The following is a 25,476-nucleotide window of genomic DNA, read 5'->3' on the forward strand; positions in this document are numbered from 1 at the left end:
TTCTTGGTCTTTCTGCTGCTTCTAAAAGAAGTCAAAGTTTATTTCTATAGCACATTTAAAAGATAAGCGTACATCAAAGTGCTTCACAATAAAACTGCAATGCGGGCGAAACAAGGAACAAATAATACAAATATAATTAAGACTACATTTAGCGATTTGAACGATTGAATTGATTCCGATGTATGGCTATCGACCGGGAGATTACTCCAGTCACTACAGCGGATCATCTGCCTCCATCTCACCTGCATCGTTCCTGTCACACCAACCCTATTCTTGGTCTCCTTCTCCACATCCATCCTCTGAGATCTTCCTCGTTTTCTTCTGCCTGGCAGCTTCAACATCCTTTGATGAATATGTCATATGTCCAAGCCATCTCAGCCTTGCCTTTCTTACTTTCGCTCATCCTGAGCTGTCTGTCAGATATAGTCCTGTCCTCTCTGACCACTTATAATGAAAATCTTTAACTCTGCCACCTCCACCTCCACCTCCACCTCTGGCTGTCGTTTTGTCAGCACCACCGTCTCCAAATCATATATCATAGCAGGTCTCACTACCCTTTCCCACTTGCTGCTGTCCCTCTGTCACAGATCACCTCTAACACTTGCACTCTTTTCTTCACCTCTTCAGCGCCTCTTTGTATGTTGCTTTGTCAGTGACTCCAGGTATTTAAACATAACCACCTTCACTATCTCTAATCCTTGCATCATCACCTTTACCTCTGCATCCCTATCATTCACATGTAAGTATTCTGTCTCGTTTCTACTCACTTTAATTCCTTTTTCTAAGCGCATACCTCCACCTGCTCCTTGATTTAGCTACAGATCAAAATGTTATCCCACCACTGGGAAAGACACAGTATCTACTTTTAAGGTTAGGAGCTTGGGGCTTGATCAGCCCGAATTATAAACATTCCCACCTTTTACTCTCCATGTGCTTATACATGACTACTGCATTTTATTTCGCCCACAGTTTATTTTTAACCATAATCAGTTATTTTAATACAATGTGTAGTACAGTGTTTACAAATACCTGCTCTGCTGCAGTCTGGTACCATAAGACGCTTTGATGATGATGTACTCAATATTACTGAGGACGGACATGAAGTCAGCGTGACTCACCGACCTCTGTGATACGGAGTTAAAATACTTCCACTTGTGCTGTAACACACACACACACACACACACAGTGAGCAGGTTTTCTTTCTAAACATCTGTCTTTATTTTAACATGTTGCTGTACAGCTGTACCTCTGTCAGCCTGATGTCATGCTGAGTCGTGACACCATTGCTTGGAGCAACCATGTCAGTGTATATGGCAAGCTTCCTCAGAGTCCCGCCCCTCATTAGCACCTGAGGCTCCTGATTAGAAAGTCCTGAGCCATCCTCAGCGTGAAAGGTGACAGTGTAAGAAAGCAGTCCGCCATATGATAGTAGCTGGAAAGTGAAAACAACATAAGTACACCACTAAGCACACACAGCAGTTTACGCTACTACTATAATGAAGTGAAAATTGTGAAGTCTAAACCAACACATTTAAAGGTTGCAAGACTAAATCATTCTGTGACTATTTAAACAACCAAAGCACATATTTAAACAGTGTGGGCAACAGCAGCTGTCTGTTAGCCGATTGGGCTGAAGGTACAGTGGAAGCAACGAGACAGTATCAGGCATCAATTTGGATAATAGTACCTGGTTTCCTTCAAACTGAGCGGGGAGCCTCCAGTAGAGCGGGCCTGTCAGCCCGCTGGTGTTGAGCTGACGGGTGTCGACCAGCATTTCACTGCCCTGACGGTACACTCCAGATACAGTACCCTGCAGGTTTGACTGACTGACCAATGACAGGAATGGAAGAGTGGAGGAGTAAGCCAGGTACACCTGTGAGAAGGGACAGCATGAGGGAGAACTCTTTGGAGCCTTAACTGTGTATGTCATGATGCGTAAACTACAATGATTATGCAAAAGATGTACTCACTGGTACTCTGGTCAGTCCTCCCTGTTCCTCGCAGTCTTGGCTCAGTCCTGAACAGAAACACTGCAAACAACCATCTAGATTTTCAGCTGACAGTCCGAACCAACCAGAAACACACTCTTCACATCGCCGGCCTGAGACCCCAGGCTGAAAAAATACACACACATAGAGGACAAACTCATATTATACCCTACAGAAACATGTGAGCAACATAAAAAGAATTTGAGATTAACAGCAAAGTTTAACTTTCCCAGAGCAATCAAACATTTCAAGCAGTGCAGGAAGCAGTGCAGCACTTGATGCTACTGATGAAGGAAAATCTGCCCACATGTTCAGTTTTTGAGACTGTTTTGCATGTATATGATTTTGGAATATGGAATTTCATGAGGGTCTTTTTATTATCTTAAGCAGGACCATCACTGATTTGATGAGATCTCTAAACCAGAACTTATATACAAACAAACAACTCACACATTACCTTGCACACACAATTTCCAGTGTTTTGGCAGGAACACACCCCCAAGGTAGCGTTGCAAAAGGTCTCCTCTGTGCCTGCCATGTCACAGCCACAGGCTGAGCATGCTGGGTACCCATAGTAACCAGGTGCACACTGGTCGCATGACTTGCCAAAGAACCCCTCTTTGCACAGACATTGTCCATTGGTCAGGTCACAATGAGGGGAAGAGCTTCCTGCTTCACTGCAGCTGCAAGGCTAAACAGACACTACACAGTTAACCTGTCTCACAAGGTGTGTGTGTGTGTGTGTGTGTGTGTGTGTGTGTGTGTGTGTGTGTGTGTGTGTGTGTTACCTTGCAGCCTGTGGTGGGGTTATGGCCCCAGTAATTTTTTACACACTTATTGCAGGTCTCTCCCTCTGTGTGGGTGGGGCAGATGCACTCTCCATTCTCAGGGTTACAGTTCCCACCAGTGTGATCACAGGAGCATGCTGGGAGGAGAAAGTAACAATCAATTAGAGACAGAAATGTCAACAAATCAGCATGAAGACTTGTAGCTTACAGTTTATTACCTATGCAGCCTTTGTCATGGAAACCATAGTAACCCCTACTGCAGCGGTCACATTTGTGTCCAGTCACACCCTCTACACACTGGCACTGCCCCTCCTTATCACATGATTCAAACAGAGATCCTGATTTGTTGCAGCCACATGGCATACAGCCATGGCCACTTTGCAGCCCATAGAATCCTGACTGAAAAACAAGTTTTACACAAAGTATAAATGAAAATAACAAACACAAAACAAAAACAGTGTATGCCACACATGCATGTGTGTCTCTCACCTTGCAGTGGTCACAGGTGCGTCCCGTCACATTCTCTCTGCAGATACACTGGCCTGTTGTGACATTACATTGACTGGAAAGGGCCCCGTTGACATCACAGCCACATTCTGAAAGAAAGCCCCACTTGCTGTCAAAAATTACGTGAAACTTCCTACCCGTTAACAGCCCAGGTCAAGTGACACCACCTCTACAACAGTTTCTTAAAGTTGTTTGCTGTTTACTGACAAACAGTACAGCGTCTAAGAGCTTTTGTGCTTTTGATTCTTTTCTCCTCTCTGTGCTTTCTCTTCCATCTTCTTTCCCCTCACTCTCAACTATTTGCAGCAGCCCTGTGTATGGTTCTCCTTATAGGGGAGTTCTTCCTCTCTACCACAAAGGTAACGGTGCTGCAATTCCTTGAGAAATGCTAATTAAATAAAACTGAATTTTGCTACATTTTTGTATCTGGAAATTCAAGTTTGATTTAAAACAGTTGTGCAGACGAGAATGACTGTGAATCTCAACTCTTTTCAAAGTCTGGAAAATAAGGAAAAATGTACTGCTATAAATCATCAACAGAGTGCAGTTTGATTATGTCACCACTAGATAGTAGTATATGCAATCACAAGTACTGATACACACTCACACATAGTCACAGACAGTCATGTGATAGCAGAACAAAGAGTCCATAGGTCGACTCTAATCTGGATTTGTAAAAGATCAACATTTCAAACAAAGGCAGTGAGTGTTTCTCTGTGTAAGCAATTCTGAGTGCGCCTGGGTGTTAGTTTTTTCCACACTGACTTCACTTTCCAGACTGAGAGCCTATTTTTCACTATGACCCATGATGCTTATTTAAACTATTCATGTATGTTGTGGTTAACATATTTAGTGTTTTGCTGTGATGGTTGAAAGGTCTTGCTTTTTCCTTGCCTGCTAGTCTGCTAGGGTCTGAGGGACATAAATTTCATTACTGTATGGTGAGTGCGAGCGTCCATGCAGAGGTCTGTGTGACAGCCAGTTTTTCTTGACTGTGGACTAATCCATGGAGACTTTAAATTACAATGCACAACTGTGCGTTGGCCTGTATAACAGAAATGACTCAACAGACTGTGTCCATGTCCATGACAGAGTATAATCAAGGCTTAAGAGCCTTCTTTCAGCAGAATGAAACCTCAGGCAGAGCCAGGCTCAGGGACGGGGAGTGATCTACCATGACTGGTTGAGGGCTGAGAAGAAAAATAAAATGCTGCTTTTATTGCAGGGATATTGGAAAATGTGGTACTATGAAGTCTTTAAGAAACAACGTGGCCTGATTATCAGGACTGCATATGTGAGAAAATGATTTTAAATTCAATTCTGGATTTAACAAGAAGCAGGTAACTAGAAGGTGATTTGGGAGAAACATGATCTCTTTTCTAGTTTCTGTTAACACTCAATGTGATGTGGTGGATCAACTGAAGATGAACGAAAGCATAAGAGAACATTATATTTATTTACACACATCCATATCCTGGTCAATAATGATTCCAAAATTTCCCAAGTGTTACTGGAGGCCACGGTAATGCTGTCTCTAATAAGTATACCATTAGACAGCGTGATTAATTTTTTCATGAATTTAGAAGTGGAAAACTCGATCTCATCCAGACTTCTATGTGTTTAAGACATAGCTGCGTGGGTACTATTCACACAGACCATGTGAATGGTCACAGTGGAAGTCGATCACTAACCTTTCAGTGTGAGAAAAACTCACATTAACAAATTGAAATCAATCATGTATCTAAAATGGTAAAATGGCCCATTTAGTCATTAAGTGTGTATGATTACTGATGTCAAAGCAGATATGTGTAACGCACCCCGACAGTCTTTGGTGTGCACAGCATCTCCATAGTACCCAGGCCGACACAACTCGCAGTGTCTCCCTGCTGTGTTTCCGAGGCAACGCAAGCATTCCCCGCTGACAGTATCGCAGTGTCCTGCCTCACTGATGTCCACATTACCGTTACACTCACAGCGAACGCAGGTCCCACCCACTACCTGTGGGTTCCCATAGAAACCACTAGCACACCTGAAGACACAAACCCATGTGTTATGCTGGGTTATCAGTTTATCATTGGGTTGATCGGCTTCTCAATCATACTTACTTCTCACAGTTGGTTCCAGTGTACCCATCCTGACACTGGTCACACAGTACCTGTCCAGATGCATCCAACACACAAGTGGGACTGAACCTAGGGCACAGAGGTGTTCTTACATACTGCCTGTACTAATAAACTTTAATTGGTTTGAATGAGGTCCAATGACAAAGACAAACCTGTTGGATGGTTTCGTTAGAGGGCATGGACACAACTGGCAGTCATCTGTTGTTCCCTCTGTGGCATCACCATAGAAACCCAGAAGACACTGATCACAATGAGGGCCCGTGGTGTTGTGGGTACAGCCCTGAGAAAAGTTAGACGGACGAATCAGTAAAAGGTCAGAGAGAGATGACCACACAGTGGACAGGGAATGAACCATGTGTCAGAACAGCAGGTGAGAAAACTGTTTCTGATTGTTCTGATTGTGACGTGACTCACCACACAAACTCCATTGATGTCACACTCAGCGGCATGATCATGGCATTCACACTGCATACAATTTCCTCCAAACAAGATTCCACCCACTCTGTAGAAACCTGGTAGGCACGACTAAAACACAAAAACGCACAAACAATTAGGTATTGAACTGATATTACTAAGGATGCACTCCAATTTCACTTTGTCACATACACAGTACAACATGTAATGAAATGCTTGTGTCCCAGCTGCGCATAGGCTGCAGACGTAGCCGCGCCATTCCAGGGCTTGGTTTTAGCATGGGGGGTCTAGCCACGACCCTTATTGGATGCCGGTGGGAACTGTAGTCTTACCACTACACTACCCAGCTGCTGCACTTCAAACTTATTCTGGGCTTAACTGATTAGCAAACAATAAAAACATAGCCCTCACCTGTCCTTGAATTGAGAATTTCATTTAAGGGGCTGAGTCTAAAATAGTGCAAACTCCTCTGTGGTAAGATACTATTTTTATTTTTTTTAATTCTGTCCCTTGAATGTTGAAAGTCTGCATTTCAATAGCATCCAAAATTATGAAAAATAGTTTCAGTCTTAAATAAATTACCTCACAGGAAGTGCCACTGTAACCCCACGGGCATTCACATCTCTCCACAGCAAGTGCTTGAACCTCAGAATGCGAGCTAGCGTCACCGATGTCCAGAGAGACGGAGCTGAGGCTGTGATAGACAGAGACAGTCAATATTCCATCTTCAGCAGTGTTCATACTGATGTTGGGCTCCTCCTGCAGAATTGTGCTGGGGAGATGACTCGGTATGACTCAAGCTTCAGGTTAAGTGAATCTCAGCCTTGCTATCTGAGTCTTTTTAATCTCCAACTCAGCCTTAGATAAGTGATTTGACCATATGTTATCATTTACTTTTCCTCACCGTATCGTTCCGGTGGCGGAGGTATTCAGGTAAACTCTGACAACCAGTGACGTCACATCGGCAAGAACCAATAGCAGGTCATCTCGGGTAACATGCCTGCCTGTTTGGTCATACGCAAATTGCTGCCAGACCATTGGCACGTTAACCAATTGCTCAGCCAGTGTAGAGAGGGATAGTGGGAGAAGACGTGAAAGACGAAGAGCCAAACCATTACCCTGAGAATGAGAGAGTTTCTTCAGTCTGGATGTTGAAGCCCTTCAAGAGACCACTGCTACATTTTCAATATAAAACATGCACTGTGAAAATGTAGATGGTGTCTGATAACAACACAACATACCAATCTAGAGAAATCAAAATAGTGATCTAATCACATGTTTGTTCTCACCTTGATAATGATGTCACAGTGGGCGGACAGGGTGGGGTTTTCAAAGTCAAGTGGAGCATCATAAACCACAAAGTAGTTCAGGAAACCTCCATAAGACAACAGCTACAGACAGAGAGAAGTCAGAAAGTAGATGGAGAGACTGGCATGTGTTTGGCATAATGAGCAAATATGGAAATGGTAGCTTACCTTGTTACCAAGGAAACTTTGGGGTGCCGCCCACCACAGCATTTGTTGGTGGGTGGCACCAGAGGAAATGTTGCTATGAATGGGTATCTCATTGCTGTGAAGTACAGGGGTGGTGGTGATTGTTTCAGAGGGGAAGAGCAAAGCTTCTGCAGTAACCACCTGAAAAAAACAACCCCAACATAATTAGAGGTTCTTCATGATGTAGGCATGCAATATGGTGCTGTTACCTGAACACAGGTATTTTTTACCTGCCCTATGGACAAGCCAGAGCTCTCGCAGACATCAGACACACCAAAGCAGAAGCAGCTGGTACATCCGAGAGGATTGCTCTCCTGGAGGTTAAAAAAACCTGGCTTGCACAGATCACAGTGAGCTCCCATCACATTCTCCTGAGGATGAGAGAACAGGTAAGGTTAGGGACCAGGTGAAACACCAGAAAGCAGGTCAGATATTGAAGAGCAGGTGGTGTTTACCTTGCAGATGCAGGGGCTGCATGGGTCAGTGTTGATGCTGCCTGACAGGCTACACTCACAGCGAAAACACTGAGGAAAATCTCTGTATCCAAACGCACAACGGTCACACTGTTGACCTGCAAACCCCTCCTTACACATGCACTGACCTGCAAGCAAACCTAAACGTACACACACACACACACACACACACACACACACACACACACACATCCAAGAAATATAGTTATACTGCAAAAAACTGCTGCAGAACAACAATACTACCGCTACTACTAATAATAAAAATATACTAACCTGGCTGTGTGTTGTCTCTGGCGCAGACTGAAGACTTTGAGCCTCTCAGATCACATTTACATTCAACACATGGAAAGTCAGAATATGGAGAAACCTACACACACACACACACACACACACACACACACACACACACACACACACACACACACACATACAGATCATGCAGAGAGACATTCTGAGTCAGGATCTCCAGATATAGTTTTACTTGTGTCAATACTTTAGCAACTCTGTGGTATAAATTGCTGCATTATGTCAATAACCTTAGCCAGTTTGTAATATTGTGTCAGTACCTCAGCAGGTCTGAAGTATCCATCTTTGCAGGTCTCACAGTTGATGCCAGCTGTGTTTTGCTGACAGTTAAAACAAACTCCACCTCCCTGACGAACACCGTGAGTGTTTAAACTCAAAGAGAGTTCAGAGATGGTTTGATTGTAGTAACAGTCGTCTGCTTTATTGTGACAGTTACATTCTGAGAGACAAACAGAGACAGGTTAACAAATAGCACACAAAGAAATGGTACTCAGTGTGTTTAAGGGTGTTTCTTACTTTCACACGTGTTTCCATCGGAGATGGTCCCTGGTTGCCATGGCTGCTGATGGTAACCTGGGCAGCATTCGTTACAGCTTTCTCCACAAGTATTGTGCTCACATACACAATGAAGCTTCTGTACTCACACACACACACACACACACACACACACACACACACACACACATATATATATTTCACCTGGTGAAACACTTTACATATGTTCCAATATACAGATGCTCGGGCGTTTGCCGTTACCTTGCTAACAGGGTCAAGTGGGCAGCTCTGAGCATGTCCATAGCAGATACACATCCCACCCACAGAGATGTCTTTGATGGAATAATAATACTGAGAAACACGGTAACACAAAAGGTATCAGAAAGTACAAGTCAGTTTATTGGTCAAAGATCAACTTTTTGCAGCTTATCTCACCCTCCGAGTGACAATAGGGTCAATATCTCGAGGATCGCGAGCACTCAGGGTCATCAGGTCGGCATTCAGTGTTCGGATTCGCTGAAGTCTCAGTCTGATGTAACGCGCCGACGTAAAATTCAGCAGATCTGAGGTTAAATCATCGGCTCCAGGTCGGCCATTAATTAGGGAGGTATGGATCTGAGAGACAGAAAGAGGCACAAGGAAAAGAAGTAAGGTCAAAGATGGACAGACGCTAAACAGAAAGGGAGACCTGCACATGTGATGTGACAATAAAAAAGTGATTTGATTTGAGACAGATAACATGAGCATAGCAAGTGCAAGCCTCACCTCTCCATGCTCTAGTGGGTTTAATCTGGAATAATAAGATGTACAGATGACCTCTGTATCACTCTTATAGGTTGGTGGTCCCAGTCGTGGTGTGATGTTGTAGCGATATAAACACTCAGAGTCACTGATGGCATAAAATTGCCAGGGCTCAAAGGAAACTCCATCCAGAGACCGCTCAAGGATCCAATTACCTGAGAAACAGACAGATCAGAATAGCAAACATGGAACGATGTCTTAAATATTTACTCTGTGATTGTGTCAAAGGCAGATAAACAGGCAGTACATGGGCCAGTCTCACCTGCTCGAGGAGAATTAGCAGCCTTGATAATGATGTACGCGATCTGAAAAACCTGGACAGCACAAAAGTTCAAAGTTACTCAAAGACTTTGAGTAAAGAACAGAGGATACTGGCACTGTTCTGGTTAATGTGTTCCTCTGTGCTTTTATTGTCCCCTCTGGTCATGAAAAGAAAAACAAAACTTTCATTTTTCACATTTTATTCATAAAGCACCATTTGACATCAACAGTTGCCTTTAGGTGCTTTATTTTACAAGGTGAATATTAGAAAGAAAGAAAAACCCCTATAAGCATGCACTTGGTGACAGTAGGAAGGAAAAACTCCCTGTTCACAGGAAGAACCAGGCTCAGGGAGGGGCAGCCAACAGCCACAACCAGTTAGGAGTAAAGGGAAAGAGAAGATGATGCCATAAAGTAAATACAAAATGCAGCTGTTAAAGCCATATAAAGCTATCCAAAGCTCCCTCCCTCCAACATCTGTACGACTCGCCCTAATTGATGGAAGAACACATTTTGCTTTCTACCAGAAAATCCTGAAGGAACATGTCAAGTGTGCATGGCTTACACTGATGATGACGAGTCAACTGTTTGAGTAAAGAAAGGTCATAAACTGGTCTATAGTTGGTGAATTAAGCGATAGCTTTTTAAGTAATGCTTTAATTACTGACACCCCTTTGTATGGAGCTCGTTAATAATAATATTAATCATATTTAAAACTGAGGTATTAATTAATGGGGTCTCAACGGCACACTGATTGTTTAGAAGAATACATTATTGAAGTTAACTCGGAAAGATTGATTGGACAGAAGGAGTCTAAGTAAATATCAGTAGATATTAGAGTTGCTGTACTTGAAATTTTTCCTCTAATGGTTGCATTTTTATCTGTGATCATTCTTTATGTTTTAGTCTGTGTGGGTCTTACTTGTGTTTGTGTTACCTGTTTCAAATCCAGTGTGATGGTAATCCAGTGAAACTGTTGTCCATTCTTGATACTTGGACTTTGCCACCACCGATTGGTTCCATCAATAGCATTTGTGATTGGATGACGTTCTGCACACAGAGATGACTACTGTAGTAGTGCACTGGAATTTCATAGCTAAGTGCAAATGGTACTTTACTGATGCTGCAAAATGTTTAATTTGAAGGTAAAATGTGAATTCATTTGGATAATTTGAAGTGATCTGTGTGATTCTGGTTCTGGATTAAAGCAAACTGGATCTTTGATGTAAAGAAGAATCTGGAGTCTTGTCTCGTACCTCTGGACAGAACGGAGTTGGCATCACATTTGAGACAGTGTGGGTTCTTTATCCTCCGTCCTGGAACGTGCTCCACCAGCTTGCAGTAGACTTCAGGTTCTGGGTCTCCACATGTTGCATTACTGCTGATTACTGCATTACTGGCCAGATTCAATATGGCAGGAAACAGACCTGTAGTACAGTTACATTAGAATGATATAAGGGGAGACATTAGTGATCTGATGAGTGAATGAATAGATTAGTTCAGGTCTTTTTACAGGTATGCTCTCAGATGAGTCACTGTCTAAAACCTCGGTGTTACTCTTGTGAGATCTGACTTGTTTTTGTAATAAAAAGACAATTCTGAATGTTTACTCTATAACCTTTATTTTGAAACCTCCTCACATAAGAGCAGAATATTTGCATCTTTAGGTGAGCAGTCTCAATGGATACTCAGTGATTACATCTCCAGGCCTCAAAGCCTAAATATATTAGAGCCATAAACAAGTAAAGTCTCTCAGACACTACTGAAACCCATCTACCCCCACAGCCTACCACCTCACCAATCACACAGACACACACAGTCTATTGACTCAGCTGCAGTTTCCCACTGAGATTCTCACTGTGTTGGTTAAAAATCTGAATTTAAGAACCATGGGACTCTGAAACAGTGTGCATAGGTTTTTAGTATTGAACAAAACAAACACATGAACCAACATGTGTTTGTTTTTTGAAAATCAATCTGGGTCAGAGGTCAAAGGTTGATCTGTTTCTTTTCTGAGTGACTCATTCTTCAATATCTTTTAGTATATACACACACACACATATATATATATATATATATACATATATATATATATAAGCATTTTTTTAATTGAGAATGTTCACATAGGTAGCGAGGAATACAGATGTTATATCCTCAGGGTTCAAATACGTGGAACCAAAGTCTGATTGGAGCAAATTATTTAAGGCGAGAGAGAATCGAACAACAGTGGAGGGGTTAATAAAATATGCAATCTATACGAGTCCACTGTGTGTGATGCTTTGTCACTATTATTATGCTATAATGCAATGTTGCTCTGTACTTAGTTTATATATTTTACATACAAAACATTACATCTGACTGTTTGTGTGTTGGGATGTGTTAAGTCAGCCATTTTAGGTTCAGGATGACCTGTCACCCTTCCCCCAACACACACACACACACACACACACACACACACACACACACACACAAAGAGGTATTTAGGTTGTAGAGATTTGTCTATATGTGTTGTGTTGTGTGTGTTTGGGGGTGGTGATCTCTGGGGAGCGATGAAGGAGAGAAGAGTGTGACTGTAAACACTAATTCTTGATCTCTCTCCCTCTCCTTGTCTTTTGTCAGACACACACACACACACACACACACACACACACACACACACACACACACACACACACACACACACTGTTCCACTGATTCATTCATGAGCCAGTGAGAAGAGAAGTAAAAGTGCATGCCTGAACAGATTCGGGGTGATGAATATGATGATAAAGATAACATCACAGGTGCTCAAGCTTTAATCCAGATCAGATTTCCAGATATTTGACCTCTGATGGAAAAGTGGAGCTTAATCCCAAAGTTATTTGTCTCGAGTCTGCTGACTGAAACTTTTACAGAAAGAGGTCAGGGTGCATAAATGTTCCTTAAATCAGAACAAACTGACCCTGACCGAAGACAAAACAAAGATAACAGTAGCATGTTCACTACATTACACTATTCAAAATACCCACAGCGATGAAGACTCAAGGACTCAAAGATGCACATGTGATTTGTTATAACAGTAACACACACACAGCTGAAAGGGAAACATACTTTAAACTATAGCAGAATACTACAGTCAAACTACTTTGGGAAACAAGAATAAAAGTACATTCTGCTTAAATCATCGACATTAGAGCCAGCTCTAATCCCACTGATCAGGCTGCAGAGCTGCGATGGGTTCAACAGTGCTTAAACAGATGTGTAACCCTGAAAATAAAAACTTTTTCAGTGTTCCTCTCTGAGATTTTTTGAATCTGTGAAGTTACTTGAGAATAAGAATTCAAAGCAGCTGTTAGAACTCAGCAAACTTTTTAAAAAGGTGTCTCACCTCTGTGCTGAGCGGTGGCTTGCCCCATCAACAACAAAAGCAGCAGCACTTTCATCCTCACACCCTTGAGTCAAATCTGAGTGTCGCTGTTATTTCGCGAGTGTTTGCTCCATGCAGCAGAACTAGAATTAACTGGTAGAATCAATGTGGCTCATAGGAATGCTTGCTGCAGAGTGCCTGAACACCACAGTGACTCCAACTCACACTACCCCTCCCCCTAACCCCTTTCTCATTCATTCAGCCCAAAAGGGCTTGTATGGGGTGGGGGGGATGTACCATTTGATCTTTGGGGGAGGGTGGTAAGGGCCTTTTTTTTGTACACTTTTTTAAGCATTAATGTAAACAATAAAGGAGAAACTGTAAACACTCTTTGCTTCATTTATTTTGTATTTAATTTTGGCAGTTGTTTACAAGATGTTGTTGTTTACTGGGTCCTGCAGGATTTCATTTCCGTTCCATAAATTAAACAGAATCAAAGCAACAAAGCTTCTTCAAAAAATCACTGATGTGAGATGAAAATCATGCAGTTTAGTATCAATGTGCACTTAGGTCATGAGACTGTAAAAGGGCAGCTACAATAATAGCACATTGGCCAACTATATAAGTTAACACACTTAACAAAGTCATAGCCCTACCATTAAGACACAGAGAATCTGACAGACTATAAATGAGAATGTTTTAATAAATTAAAAGACAATTTTTTTCTCAGGTGCAGCCTTGGTGGTGTTTAATAGTTTGAAGCATATTAAAGTTGATACAACAATAAAATAAAAAGTTTGATGATAAAGTTGTTTCTAAGAATTCCTATCTGTCACTGATCATCCGGGAAATGCAACGATGATGCTACTGGAAAACTTTAGGCCCTCTGGACACAGAGGTCCAAGGAATGCTGCCGCTATATTCTAGGGAACTGATTGGTCAGTAGACAGTGATTTCAAACCTGCTGATCTTTAGTCTAACCCGCTCTGAAGCAGATAAGGTTTGCAGCATAAATTATACCCTAATAAGACGTGAACCCCGGGTTAACCCTGAAGTTACCAAGATAAGACAAAAAGCTGCTTCAGCCCTCAGGTCATTTACACCTATCAGTGACTGCCACTGAATCTGTAGGTCCAAGAGCTCTGGATTAAAAGTAAAACATGAGAAGAATTATTACAGTGTAAAGAGCAGAGGAGAAGAATGAGTTTTACGTTTCCTAGTTTAAACTGAAAGGAGGAAAAGGTTAAATTGCATTAAAACAGCAGCCTGTTCCTTTAACTGCCCCCCTTCGTTGCAGAAGCTCTAAAGCATTGTCTTCATTGCTAGACAGGCAGACTGTACCATCTATCAGGGGGTACAACTATATCATTCAGGCTTTTGTTTCACCAGTTTAATTGCTTTTCACTTCTGTAATTCTGAGAATGTTACAGGTGAGCAAAACACACATATATTTCCCATTTATACCATTTGTGTTTTTACTATTTATATTTCCTCTACAATTTCTGTTTCACACACAACCATCATCTGGTTATTACTTTTTTGGTGCCTGCCGATAATACTTAGGTAATATATAATAATAGTAGATATTTATCTTTCACAACAGTTCACAACCTGTCAAGCTTAGTTTTTTTTATGGTTTATTTGTATAAAATTTTGCTGGCCTTTGACTCTGCTGATGAATGTGTTAGGACCACTGAAATGGGACTGCCGACAAGAGGCCCAACCATAACCCCAAGTCTATGAAGTTTGGGAAATAACTTGAGATGCAGCAGTTCTGATTTTCACGAACTATAACCCATTATCATTAAAATGTAAATTAATTCATTAAAAACAATTTCAAAGTGAAACATTTCACTTTATCTTTAGTATATGATGTAAATATATGTAAAAAGGTTTTTCACAGTAGTATGATTTTTGAGGTGTTTTCCTGTTTATCAATCTTTGAATGAGCTTTAACAGAGCTGTGTAACATATGATTAACTCTAAAATGATGAGTCTGTGATAGCTCAGATGTCTGGATGTCTGCTCTCGTCTGAGTCATGACACTGCCCTTAGGTAGTGAGTGTTGCATCAGTCGTGGCTCAGCATGGGGCAGATTATAACGTGATTCGTGTAGACTTTGGAAAGTGCTAGAAGGCAATTAAAATTTGTGAATAAAAAGACAGAGCTAGTAGTAAAGCTATGCATTGATTTACATTAGTTTTTATATAACAGTGAAGTGGATGCCGTTAAAACTATGTATTATAGGATTAATGTTAACCTGCCTTCTTGACATATTTTAACCTTGTAACTAAAAAAGAAAAAACTAATCCAGTTCTTCCACTGCCTAACAAAACAAAATTGACCACTTTAAAGCAAACTGACAGTTTCACGGTTTTTGTGCTGCATCTTGTATGCTCGTTGCATGAACAACTTTACCCTTCTGTGCTCCTTCCTGACCTAAGAAAAAAAGGGCCTAGTAATAGTACCATTGTTCCTTTACTAAAACTAGCAACAAACTACTTCATCTTGCTAAACATACAGTTTGCTAATTATTTGATCCCATGCTGAATTTTTAAGTTTGGTCACTTACAAAAACAAAACAAAAGCCTCTAGTTTTGTGGTAGTTTCATTTTAATGGAGAGAGACGACACACATTACATAAAAGTTATAAATCAATTTGCGTGTCATTAAGTATAACTATTCGATCCCCTGCAGTCCAGCCAGAATTCTGGCTCCAACAGATTGGTTGTGTGCCCATCAGGCACTTACATTATAATCAGTCAGTCAATCAATCAGTTGCAGACACTCCTGATCTCAACTCGTTATGTGTAGAAAGCATCTATCCATAGAAACAATTTGTTCCATTCCAACCTCTTCTGGTCATGAGCGACAAGACTGGGGACCTGCACAAAGCTGTAAAAGCTACCAGACATTCAACAAGAAGCTTGGTGAGAAAATGACCACTGTTAGTACGATTATTCAGAAATAAAAGAAATGTAGAATGACCATTTGTGTCACGGCCCTGCGTTGGTGACCAAGTGTTGATTTCATCATGGTTCATCACTGTTACTTTTAGCTCCCTAAGTTTTCTAGTATTCCTTGAATTCTAGTTCTTGGGTCGTGTTCCTGTGCCCCTCATGTTTAGTGTAGGTTTAGTTCTGCCTTCATGTTTATTTTCTTGTTCCCCAGTCAGTTATGTCTCATGTCACTCCTGTCCCTGTGCTCCGTTCCTCTGTGCCTGCCATGTGTTTCCTGTTTTACTTTGATAGTCCCTGTCCTGTGTTCAGTGTTTTGAGTTTTAGTCCCAGCTGTGTTTCCCCATCCTCTTGTTATGCTGTGTATTTTAGCCCTCAGTATTTAGTTCGAATTACTAGCTCCTCGCTTTCAGGTTTTGTTTTCTGTAGGAAGAACCATTTACAGTCAAAATAAAGCTGCCTTCCATGAGTCTTGCTTTTGGGTCCTACATCCTGCCGGCCACACAGCAAACCATGACAATTTGTCTGGAGATCTGTGCAAGACCTTGCTTCACAGGGTAATGATGATCATGAGATCAGCCCAAAACTGTGCCATTATGGACTGAAATGTTGACGTGCTTGCAAGATCCCTCTTCTCAAAGGGGCACATGCACAGGCCTGTCTTAAGTTTTCCAATAAACATCTAGACAAACATCTTTATCACTGCTAAAATATGAGAACCAATAAAACAAATATAATACGCAAAGCTGTCATTATTAATGTTTAAAGCATGTTGATTTGATTGACACCTTTATTTGTCACCATGTCAAAAAATAAGTGTGGTTTGTGACATCTAACTCATCAGCAGGTGAGTGAGGTTGATGCAGCAGCATTCTGCTTTACAAGCAGCACCTGATATAAAAATGACTGAGCACACTGTTGCATTTCTTGAATTATATATTTATTATAACACGGCATTATGACATAGCTTTAGTAATGGTGTGTGTGTGAGGGAGAGAGACAGAGATGAAGAAAGAGAGCATCCTCTCAGCTGGTCCAGGTGAGTCTGAATCCTGAAGGTAGGGTGGAGTACTGGCCTTGGAAAACAACATAGACTTGGTGGGCAGTGGCTGTGAATGGAGCAATGTTGGTTTCCTGAACAAACAACACAGAAATAGGAGAAACTTACATTTTTATACTGAAACTATCAACAGTGACTCACTCTAAATAGCTAAGAAACAGGAAAAAAAAAACACATTACCAATCATAGTTACCAAAGTACAATGTCTGTGCTTTATTCTGACAAAGAATTCAAAGAAAACATTATATCTATATGGAAATGAACACAATACAATTCTAAATACTGAAGAAAAAATTCTAATTATATATTATTTTTGCATGACACCATAATCTATTGCAAAGTGAATAGGTAAATAAGTACACTAGTTACCTTATACTGCACACTCAATCTGAACTTTTTGTTATTGTAATTTTATAAACAGTACACCTGCACAATGACTGTAACTAGCAAAACCACCTAAATATGAGACATTAGCTCAGTTTTGTGATTGTTAATATTCAAACTGTCAGAGTTAAAGAGGGAACGGCTGCAATCACAGCATTTTTTTTCAGTTGGTGAAAGATGGACTTTCAAAACGTGTTACTTTGGTGCAACATGTTTTGGGGTTTGAAAGTCGCAGAGACACAGTGTTTTGAAAATATGTATCTTATTTGTTTGACACTGTTATCCTGGTGCTTGCTGTTTTTTGGAATTTTGATAAGTTTGTGATCTGGACGATATTAGCCATAATAAAGACTTGTCTTGTGTCAACTACAAGTCTCAGTCTGGGTCCTATCTCTCTGCATTTCATGACAGAATGATACAACCACATGATGGACCCAGTAAGTGGAGTGTTCAGTTATGAGGACTTCTTTACCCCAAGTAATCAATTTATAGCTTTTTCTGTTACAGATGTAGTAAAACTACATTACCATTGAAAAATATATGCTTAATAGTTTATTTCTACATTGTTAATACCCTGACCAGACTCACCTAACCTATTTTGTGAAGCCCTTATAATGCTCTTTAAATAATAGCATTATTATACCACACAGGTCCATAACAAAGACAACACCGGACACTAGATGTCAGAGGTTTGAATAGGACGGGTTTGACTTGTCTCTTTCTACTGAGCTTTTGATCACTCGTACCTAATCTGGAACGCTAAGTCCGTAAAATCTTTCTGACATATGCAATGCAGTAAAATGTATAAAAACCGTATTATGTCAAGATTACAATAATGCTCTTTAACATACCACACCACAGTAAGGTCCAACAAACTGTGAAGAGGTATCTGGGCCATCGTACAACTTCAAGAAGTTGTTCTGACAATCTCCAGGATCATCAATACTGATCTGGTTAAAGGTAATGGTCACAACACGGCCTCTTGGTGCCATGATGCTCCATTCACAATGGGTGTTATTGGGATAGGTTCCAGGGTAGTTTGGACTTGCGAATGAGCCTTGGTCTCCAAATAGAGTGCCACCACAACCTAGTTAAAAAAAAGACAGGATGAACAGAGTGAACAATCTGCATTCCTTCATTACAAAAACTGCTACTACTAAAAATATCTTATAGTTCCTAAATAGAGCAGGATTTAAAATTCTAAATACATGTTGACTTAAAAGCTTAAAGGAGGGATGTCAAATGTATAAAAGAGTAAAAGTAATAGTAAAAAATCCTGTTTAGTTGGTCATGCCAACAAGAAAAAAATAGGAACTGGTTAAAAATGATATTTTATTCAGTTCAGTTCAGACCTTGAGGGGAGGATGTCCATGTGGCATCAAAGCCATCACGAGAATGCGAAAAGTCACTTTTGAAGCGCAGGTAGAGTTGGTTGGATTGTGGGAAGACAGGGCTTGGCAGAGTGCTTCCACAGAACTTGCCAATCAGTGGTGAGTCTGCTGTACTGCCGTTACGGATCTGAGAGGTGAAAATCATGGAAACGAGGATAAAACATATCACACACAGAATACGGTATCCAACCGCCATTTACACTGAATCTGACACTTCTATAATATATGAAGGAATGAACAGCATGTTAGAATAGAATAGAATAGAATAGAATAGAATAGAATAGAATAGAAACTGTGCACCTCACACCCCCTTTCTTCTCCTTCTCCTCTTGCACTGAGTAGGAGATGCTCTGTATCTCATTGTACATCTGATAGTGACAATAAAGGCATTCTTTTCTATTCTATTCTGTTCTATTCTATTCTAAATGGCACATGCAAGCATACACACACACACACACACACACACACACACACACACACACACACACACACACACACACACACACACACACACACAGCGTCTATGTCTCTGCATTAACATTGCTTGGTTTACCTCCAAATAGTCAAACTGACAGTTGCTATGGCTTTCCACATCAAAATTGTTAAAAAAGAAAGAGATGTAGTTGTTCTGTGGTGCCTTTAGGATGATGGTGCAATCCATGTTGTTGGGATATATGTCAGGCCAGCCTGGACTCTTCAGGTAGCCATATTCCTGCTCATATGTTCGGCTACAGCCTGAAAAACACAGAAACTATAGTTAGAGCACTTATCAGAAACCAGATACAATTTACAATATTCACCACTTCAATAAGTATGGATGATGCAGACAAGCAAGCACACTTTTTAAAGTCATTTGAATTTTATTAATAATAAAAAGGCATGATTTCAATAGGGTATTTTGGGTCTATTTCTCCTTCCTTACTGGCAATTTGAAAAGTGAAGCTGAGGCCATTTCCTGTCACAAAGGTGTCGGATTTGAACTGCACATGCATTGTTCTGCCATAACTGTAAAAGTCTGGTAGATGGCCATCTGATGGACAGAGCTTATGAGACTGCCCATAGTCTCCCTGAAAAACACAAGAATCTTATTAGAATGATACTAACGCCATACGTCTACGTATTGGTACCGTAAGGCGGTTTCATACTGAACATGATCAAAGACACTCTGATGAAACCTTTTAGTTTTGGTTAATATATAAATGTCATGACAAAAAGTTCACACATTTCCCAAAATACATCAAAAGCTTAAAAGGGAGAGTTTTATGAATGTGTTACTATTGAGTCATTTTGGGTTGTTACACTGTATCCCAATCTGTACTTGCACTGAGGTTTAGGGATGTACAAACAATTTTATAAATAGTATTTCAATTATTAATTTCCACACGATCGATGCCTCTCTGCGTTTGACTTTTGGTAGACAAAAACTATGATGATAAAATGTGGTCACAATTCCTCTTTTCTCAGACTGGCTTCCTGACTACTCAGTGCTTTGCAGCCTGGTCTGTGATTCTGTTCAGGTGGCACCAACAAGTCCTACATGATAGACATAGCAATAGCATAGCATACCAATAGAAATAGTTTTGATAATGTGTGCTGTCAGAGCCACCTTCTTATTAGTGCACCTCCTTTTCACTGCATATTCAATTTTACAAGAGTTCATCTAATGCAAGTGACATTTAATAATTTCAAATTTTAAAAAGGGAAAAACAATTGGAGTAACTTCATCTTGAAGTTCTACAAAATGATAAGAGTGATAGTTGCTTAGGAGGTCCAGTCACCACCTTAGTATTAACGACACAGCACGTGTTGGTCTAGGTCTGTCTGTACTCACCATAGGCCAGTCTTTCAACTCTAGATAGTTTGCAGAGCAGCTCTGGTCAGGCTGGAGGACGAAGGTCTGGATGGACATTTTGATGGTTTCTAGGGCTGGAGCATCCAGGATCCACCGACAGGAGGTGTAAGGAGGATATTCATTAGGGAAAAAGGGTGACGTCACGGTCTGGACAACAGAGGTGGCATTCAGTGTCCCTCCACAAATTACTGAGGAAAGACAGACACAATTAGAAACAAAAACTCTCCAAAAATAGCCAGACTTATTCTGTAACAGTAGAAGAGCCATTCTCTAAAACATACCATATAGTCTGGGGTTTGGTTTTTTTTGTGAACAAAGAGCGACAATAGCACCGTGCAGATGGTAGTAGTCTAAAGGAAGAGGCAAGTGGATGCCTCACATCACTCACAATGTTAATTGCCTTGCTCCACACACAGTGCTAATGCAAATCCCAACAACTTCCTGGCTATTGTTACTGCCTTTCTAATTGCTGTGTTCTGTGCCACAGAAGTCTTTCCAAAGCAACAAATAATACAGAAGCCAACACATTTTCAATAAATGTACAATGTGTAGCATTTTAGAATCCATCTTGAAAAGTAAAAGTTACAAAAAACTAAAAACATATTATTTGTTGTGTTTTGCTGCCCAAGAATTAGTTTTTCACTTGAAGATGATGAAAAAATATGTATTTTTTCACATAATGATCAAAACATTTCATGACCAGCGATGTGAGTTCAACTGGGCTGAAGTCTTTTGGCCTGAAGGTCTAGCTGACATTGCTTGCCAGATATTTTATGAAAATCTAAAAACCAACACGATCGTACGCTCATGTCTTCAACCCAGCTGTGTCGGTGGCATAACAAAATGTAACAAATCACATTTTTGTAACCTCGAATCCATGTATAGCTGCATGTATGTAAGGACCTGAGAGCCGCATCCATTGAAGATTGTGATGGATAAAATAAAAAAGAGGGCAGATGGATTTTGTACGTAAAATATTGTCTCATGTCTCTTCATGTGAAAATATGACTTTGAATGCAATGCAGTATCAAAATGTTTCTTACATGGTACTTCTCTGTAGGTAGCATTGAAGCCTCGCCTCTGCACCGAGCCATCAGTGACAAAGTGAACAGTCAAAAAGTTTCCACTTGATATGAAGGAAGCAGGGACAGAAGTTCCACAAAATGTCCCAACCAAAGGGAAGTTCATGTTGTCACCATCATAAACCTGAGAGAGATACAGATACAAATATTAATACAAGCTTGGCGGAAATACCAGATAGTAGCAAGTTCATTTGGTCATAGTAGTAGGGTCAGTGTATCTGGCCACAAGTGGAGTCAATTGATCTACTTGTGGCCAGATGTACTAACACACTGTGCCAGTGTAAACTGGGTTTTAGTATAAAAATATTACTGTTGAAATTTGAACTTGAAAATTTTCAATGAATTAAATATCTGCCCTCCGTATACTTACTCTGACATAGTCATAGCGGCAGGTAGTGGAAGTCTCAAGTTCAAAGGAGTCAAAGGTTAGATTGACTGCCTTGTTGACAGGCATCTCAATGGTCCATAGGCAGTTCATCCGTGGTTCATAGACACCATCTAGATTTGGATCTGGTGAACCAAACATGCCCATGGGCATGGAAAGGTATCCACCACATCCCTGTGCTGGACCTGCAAGTAATTTAAGCATGTTCACTTGTTTATTCTGGATAAAACAGCAACAATAGAACTTGTCCAATGTCTGGAAAGTTCAAACTAGTAATGTAAAAATAGATAATACTGCCTAGATAGTACTTGTAACAGTTGCTGCTGGGTACCCAGTCAGAATTCAAGACAGACTAATGTTATTGTTTTAGTCATCACCAGCAAACTGCATACAGTAATTGTACCTTAAATCAATTCCTACAAAGAATGGACACATGCCCAGAAAGCACAAAAAACACCAACAACACACAATGCAAATCAAGAAAATGCTCAAGTTTACAAGCACATAAAATCTAAACATTCACTGTCCCTTTTCACTCAGTTGCACGGAAGTCAAATATTCAGTCTTTAAGAGAAGGTTGTTTACAAAAATTGTCAGTGTATGAGAATGAAGAGACATTATCAGCCAGTTTTCATTCAAATTTACTCAGTGATCACGTACTTCAAGGGGATCTTTGGAAACTAGCCTGGACTGCTATTTAGGTGTTACCTCACATTTCAATCAGGGTGAACAGCTGAGCTGATGATCTGTGGGTTTCTGGGTATGTTGTGAGGTGGGTGAAAGTCTGGCTCTTAGTGAGCAAATCCTCTTCCCCTTTACATTGTATTTGACTGTCACCATTCTTTGACCCAAGGTGGGTTTGGTCCATGGATGGATACAACTGATGTCACATTTTGGCTCCATGATCTAAAGCCTTAGGAAAACTGAGACTAGGCTTCCCTTTTCCCTGCTTTCAGCTGTGGAAAATCCACTGCAGCCTCAGATTTGTTTTTATTTGACAGGTGTGACCTAATGTAGTGGGTTACTGTGGTCACAGTCGCCCACTACAATCAGATGCTTGGTGGATGAATCCCTAGCTTCTCCAGACTAGGGTTAATGTCTTCTGTTGGGCAAGAGACTGAACCCTCACGTGGCCCTGATGCATCCATCGTGAATATGTATGTGAATGTTAGGGAAAGCTTAGCATACATGTGTTGTATGAATCTGTGTGTGACTGAGTGAATGAGACTTGTAGCAGGAAGCACTTTGATTGCTCAACCCGAGTACAAGGGTACTATATAGTAAGTACCAGTCCTTTTACCATCTTGAAGTGCAGTCTTGTACCCAAAGTTGGGGTTCCTATCAGCTCCAGCCATTTTTCCTTTACTTCACTTTTTAAATGAGTCTTTCTATCCACACACTCAGCTGAACAATTTTTTTTCTGAATAAGCTCTAGAGACTGAATGTCCCAGGAGATCATCAGTTGTGTGGTGCAAGTGTAGTTTTATGAATAAGTGGTGTTCACTTGTTCTTAAAATAAAATAAAAAATACACAGTCATTACCACCTACCGAGCGTTTCACTGTAAGTAGCTCTCCAACCAATCCCATTCACTGTGTTATCTGTGCTGAAGACAATGAATAGCTGATTTGTGGAGGAACGGAGATTGGGTGGGAGCACTGTGCCACAGAATTTCCCCAGCAAGGGTGACAGAGTGTCTGGTCCGTCATAAACTGCCACAGAGTCAAACTGACAGGAAGAAGATGCCTCCAGATGAAAGGTGTTAAACCTGTGGAAAAGAAACATTTCTTAAAGCCCAGAGTACAAGAGCACCAGTTTGTCCGGTTATCAGATGAAACCAGTCCTATGTATCCAAGGCTTTACTTGTTCCCATTGTTGTGTGAAGGAGGTTCCACAGAAATATGTGGGAAAAATGTTTAGAGTTGTTCTAGTTTTAAGACAATGCACTGATGTCATGTAATTTTTTAAGTAATCTTTTTAAAAAGTCAAAGCTAACTGAAAAACAACACTGCATTCAAGTTTTTCAAGATTTGGTTCTGTTTATAAAACAATAAAATGATTTGTGAACAATATCAGGTCATTTGTGAAGTACTGCAGTCAGGTTAGAGCAGCCAGTGAAGTCAGTGTAGTCTTACTTAAGATCTACTACTCTGTTTGCTTGGACCCATATGTGGTAGGTACAGTTGATGTTGTGGTGATAGTTGGTCATGGACAGCCCCGGACTGCTCACTGTACCCGCGGTGCTGTTAAAGAAACCACCACATGCTGTACATGCACACAAACACAAAGACACACAATTACAACTTTAGATGTATGCATCTACTCCTCACACCACACCCTTTATAATAAATATACCTAATGCCAAATATAATGAAAATACAAAAAAGAAACAAACCAAAATAAAATCTGTCATTTAGTTTTTTCCCTTAAAACATTATATTGACATTGATTAATATGTATTTTACAAATTATCCTCCTTAGAGTAAAGAAGATAAATGCCAAAAAAGAAAAGTAGAAGGGATTGAAAAAGTTTGACATAGTAACTTAATGGAAAAGTGGTTCATTACATAATTATAATAATTTTAATTAAAAATACTGGACTTTATTCCAATTTATAAAATGTTCTTTGCCTTTCCATTCTTTGATTTTGATTAAAACAAATGGTGATGGCTCATTAGGGTATAACAATAATTTGACTTTGAATTGCTTACGAATAGCTGTGTATTCTGCCATGAAGCCAGTGTCTGTAATCACAGAGTCAGAGTAGAAATGGAGCAACATGGGGCCAAAGGTGGAGAAGCTCCCTGGGATGGTGGTACCACACAAAGTAGCAATAGGAATGCCACTGGTAGCAAGACTGTAGATCTTCAGGCCATCGTACAGACAGGTAGAATGTGCTAGACAACAGAGAGAGGGGGGAATTATTCAACAAACTACTGAATCTTATTAGATATTTTGGATGCAAATGTGTTAACTGTAACTAGGGATGGGTATTGGTATCGGTTCTGACATAAACAGTAGTAACCAGACCGAAAAGCAGCGCACATTTCGGTGCTTTATTTTGGTGCTTTTTTCCTCCTGAGCTGTGATACACTTTGGATTCTAGCCATTTTATGTTTCCGAGGATAGTAGGCAGGTCCAGGTACGTACGTTCTTTTAGAGCAGAGCTACAGATTAAAAATGCCCAAGGCGAAGCGGTCAAAAGGCTGGCTGTACTTCACAGCAAAAGATGCTGTTGCATCCTGCAACAAGTGCTTTAAGGTGATACTGTGCAAAGGAGGTAACACCTCGAATCTGATGAAACACCTGGCGATGCATAGCGTTTTTTTAAAAGCCGAGAAATGCACCGTATTTGATAGCTTGCTGCAAGA

At 40.6% G+C, this 25,476-nt stretch overlaps 2 protein-coding genes across 2 annotated transcripts in view; both read right to left on the reverse strand.

Annotated features, from left to right (window-relative positions):
• lama1 (laminin, alpha 1) overlaps positions 1–13,071 on the reverse strand; it is a 33,534-nt gene extending 20,463 nt beyond the window's left edge. Inside the window, exons 1-28 of the mRNA XM_085469309.1 lie at positions 13,017–13,071; positions 10,906–11,076; positions 10,587–10,699; positions 9,651–9,702; positions 9,353–9,543; positions 9,023–9,202; positions 8,849–8,938; positions 8,609–8,705; positions 8,353–8,531; positions 8,060–8,153; positions 7,769–7,926; positions 7,544–7,684; positions 7,296–7,454; positions 7,110–7,211; positions 6,725–6,939; positions 6,403–6,514; positions 5,821–5,931; positions 5,559–5,686; positions 5,389–5,475; positions 5,101–5,312; positions 3,266–3,372; positions 2,995–3,175; positions 2,777–2,913; positions 2,446–2,679; positions 1,971–2,114; positions 1,688–1,873; positions 1,247–1,432; positions 1,030–1,157 (exon numbers count right to left, since the gene is read on the reverse strand). Coding sequence (XP_085325435.1) covers positions 1,030–1,157; positions 1,247–1,432; positions 1,688–1,873; positions 1,971–2,114; positions 2,446–2,679; positions 2,777–2,913; positions 2,995–3,175; positions 3,266–3,372; positions 5,101–5,312; positions 5,389–5,475; positions 5,559–5,686; positions 5,821–5,931; positions 6,403–6,514; positions 6,725–6,939; positions 7,110–7,211; positions 7,296–7,454; positions 7,544–7,684; positions 7,769–7,926; positions 8,060–8,153; positions 8,353–8,531; positions 8,609–8,705; positions 8,849–8,938; positions 9,023–9,202; positions 9,353–9,543; positions 9,651–9,702; positions 10,587–10,699; positions 10,906–11,076; positions 13,017–13,071 — 3,950 coding nt within the window. The remainder of the gene's footprint in view (positions 1–1,029; positions 1,158–1,246; positions 1,433–1,687; positions 1,874–1,970; positions 2,115–2,445; positions 2,680–2,776; positions 2,914–2,994; positions 3,176–3,265; positions 3,373–5,100; positions 5,313–5,388; positions 5,476–5,558; positions 5,687–5,820; positions 5,932–6,402; positions 6,515–6,724; positions 6,940–7,109; positions 7,212–7,295; positions 7,455–7,543; positions 7,685–7,768; positions 7,927–8,059; positions 8,154–8,352; positions 8,532–8,608; positions 8,706–8,848; positions 8,939–9,022; positions 9,203–9,352; positions 9,544–9,650; positions 9,703–10,586; positions 10,700–10,905; positions 11,077–13,016) is intronic.
• Positions 13,072–16,907: 3,836 nt separating this feature from the next.
• The window catches only part of cubn (cubilin (intrinsic factor-cobalamin receptor)), an 84,835-nt gene continuing 76,266 nt past the window's right edge, over positions 16,908–25,476 (reverse strand). The window contains exons 57-67 of the mRNA XM_085467498.1: positions 24,817–25,002; positions 24,241–24,370; positions 23,656–23,873; positions 22,092–22,291; positions 21,683–21,845; positions 20,619–20,827; positions 19,710–19,854; positions 19,341–19,522; positions 18,749–18,914; positions 18,248–18,483; positions 16,908–17,086 (exon numbers count right to left, since the gene is read on the reverse strand). Of these exons, the coding sequence (XP_085323624.1) occupies positions 16,979–17,086; positions 18,248–18,483; positions 18,749–18,914; positions 19,341–19,522; positions 19,710–19,854; positions 20,619–20,827; positions 21,683–21,845; positions 22,092–22,291; positions 23,656–23,873; positions 24,241–24,370; positions 24,817–25,002 (1,943 nt within the window). The 3' untranslated portion in view covers positions 16,908–16,978. The remainder of the gene's footprint in view (positions 17,087–18,247; positions 18,484–18,748; positions 18,915–19,340; positions 19,523–19,709; positions 19,855–20,618; positions 20,828–21,682; positions 21,846–22,091; positions 22,292–23,655; positions 23,874–24,240; positions 24,371–24,816; positions 25,003–25,476) is intronic.

Source organism: Copadichromis virginalis, linkage group LG9 (genome assembly GCF_057382275.1).
Source record: "Copadichromis virginalis isolate Kocher_CV1m ecotype Utaka linkage group LG9, C_Virginalis_male_GT1.1, whole genome shotgun sequence".
NCBI lineage: Eukaryota > Metazoa > Chordata > Actinopteri > Cichliformes > Cichlidae > Copadichromis > Copadichromis virginalis.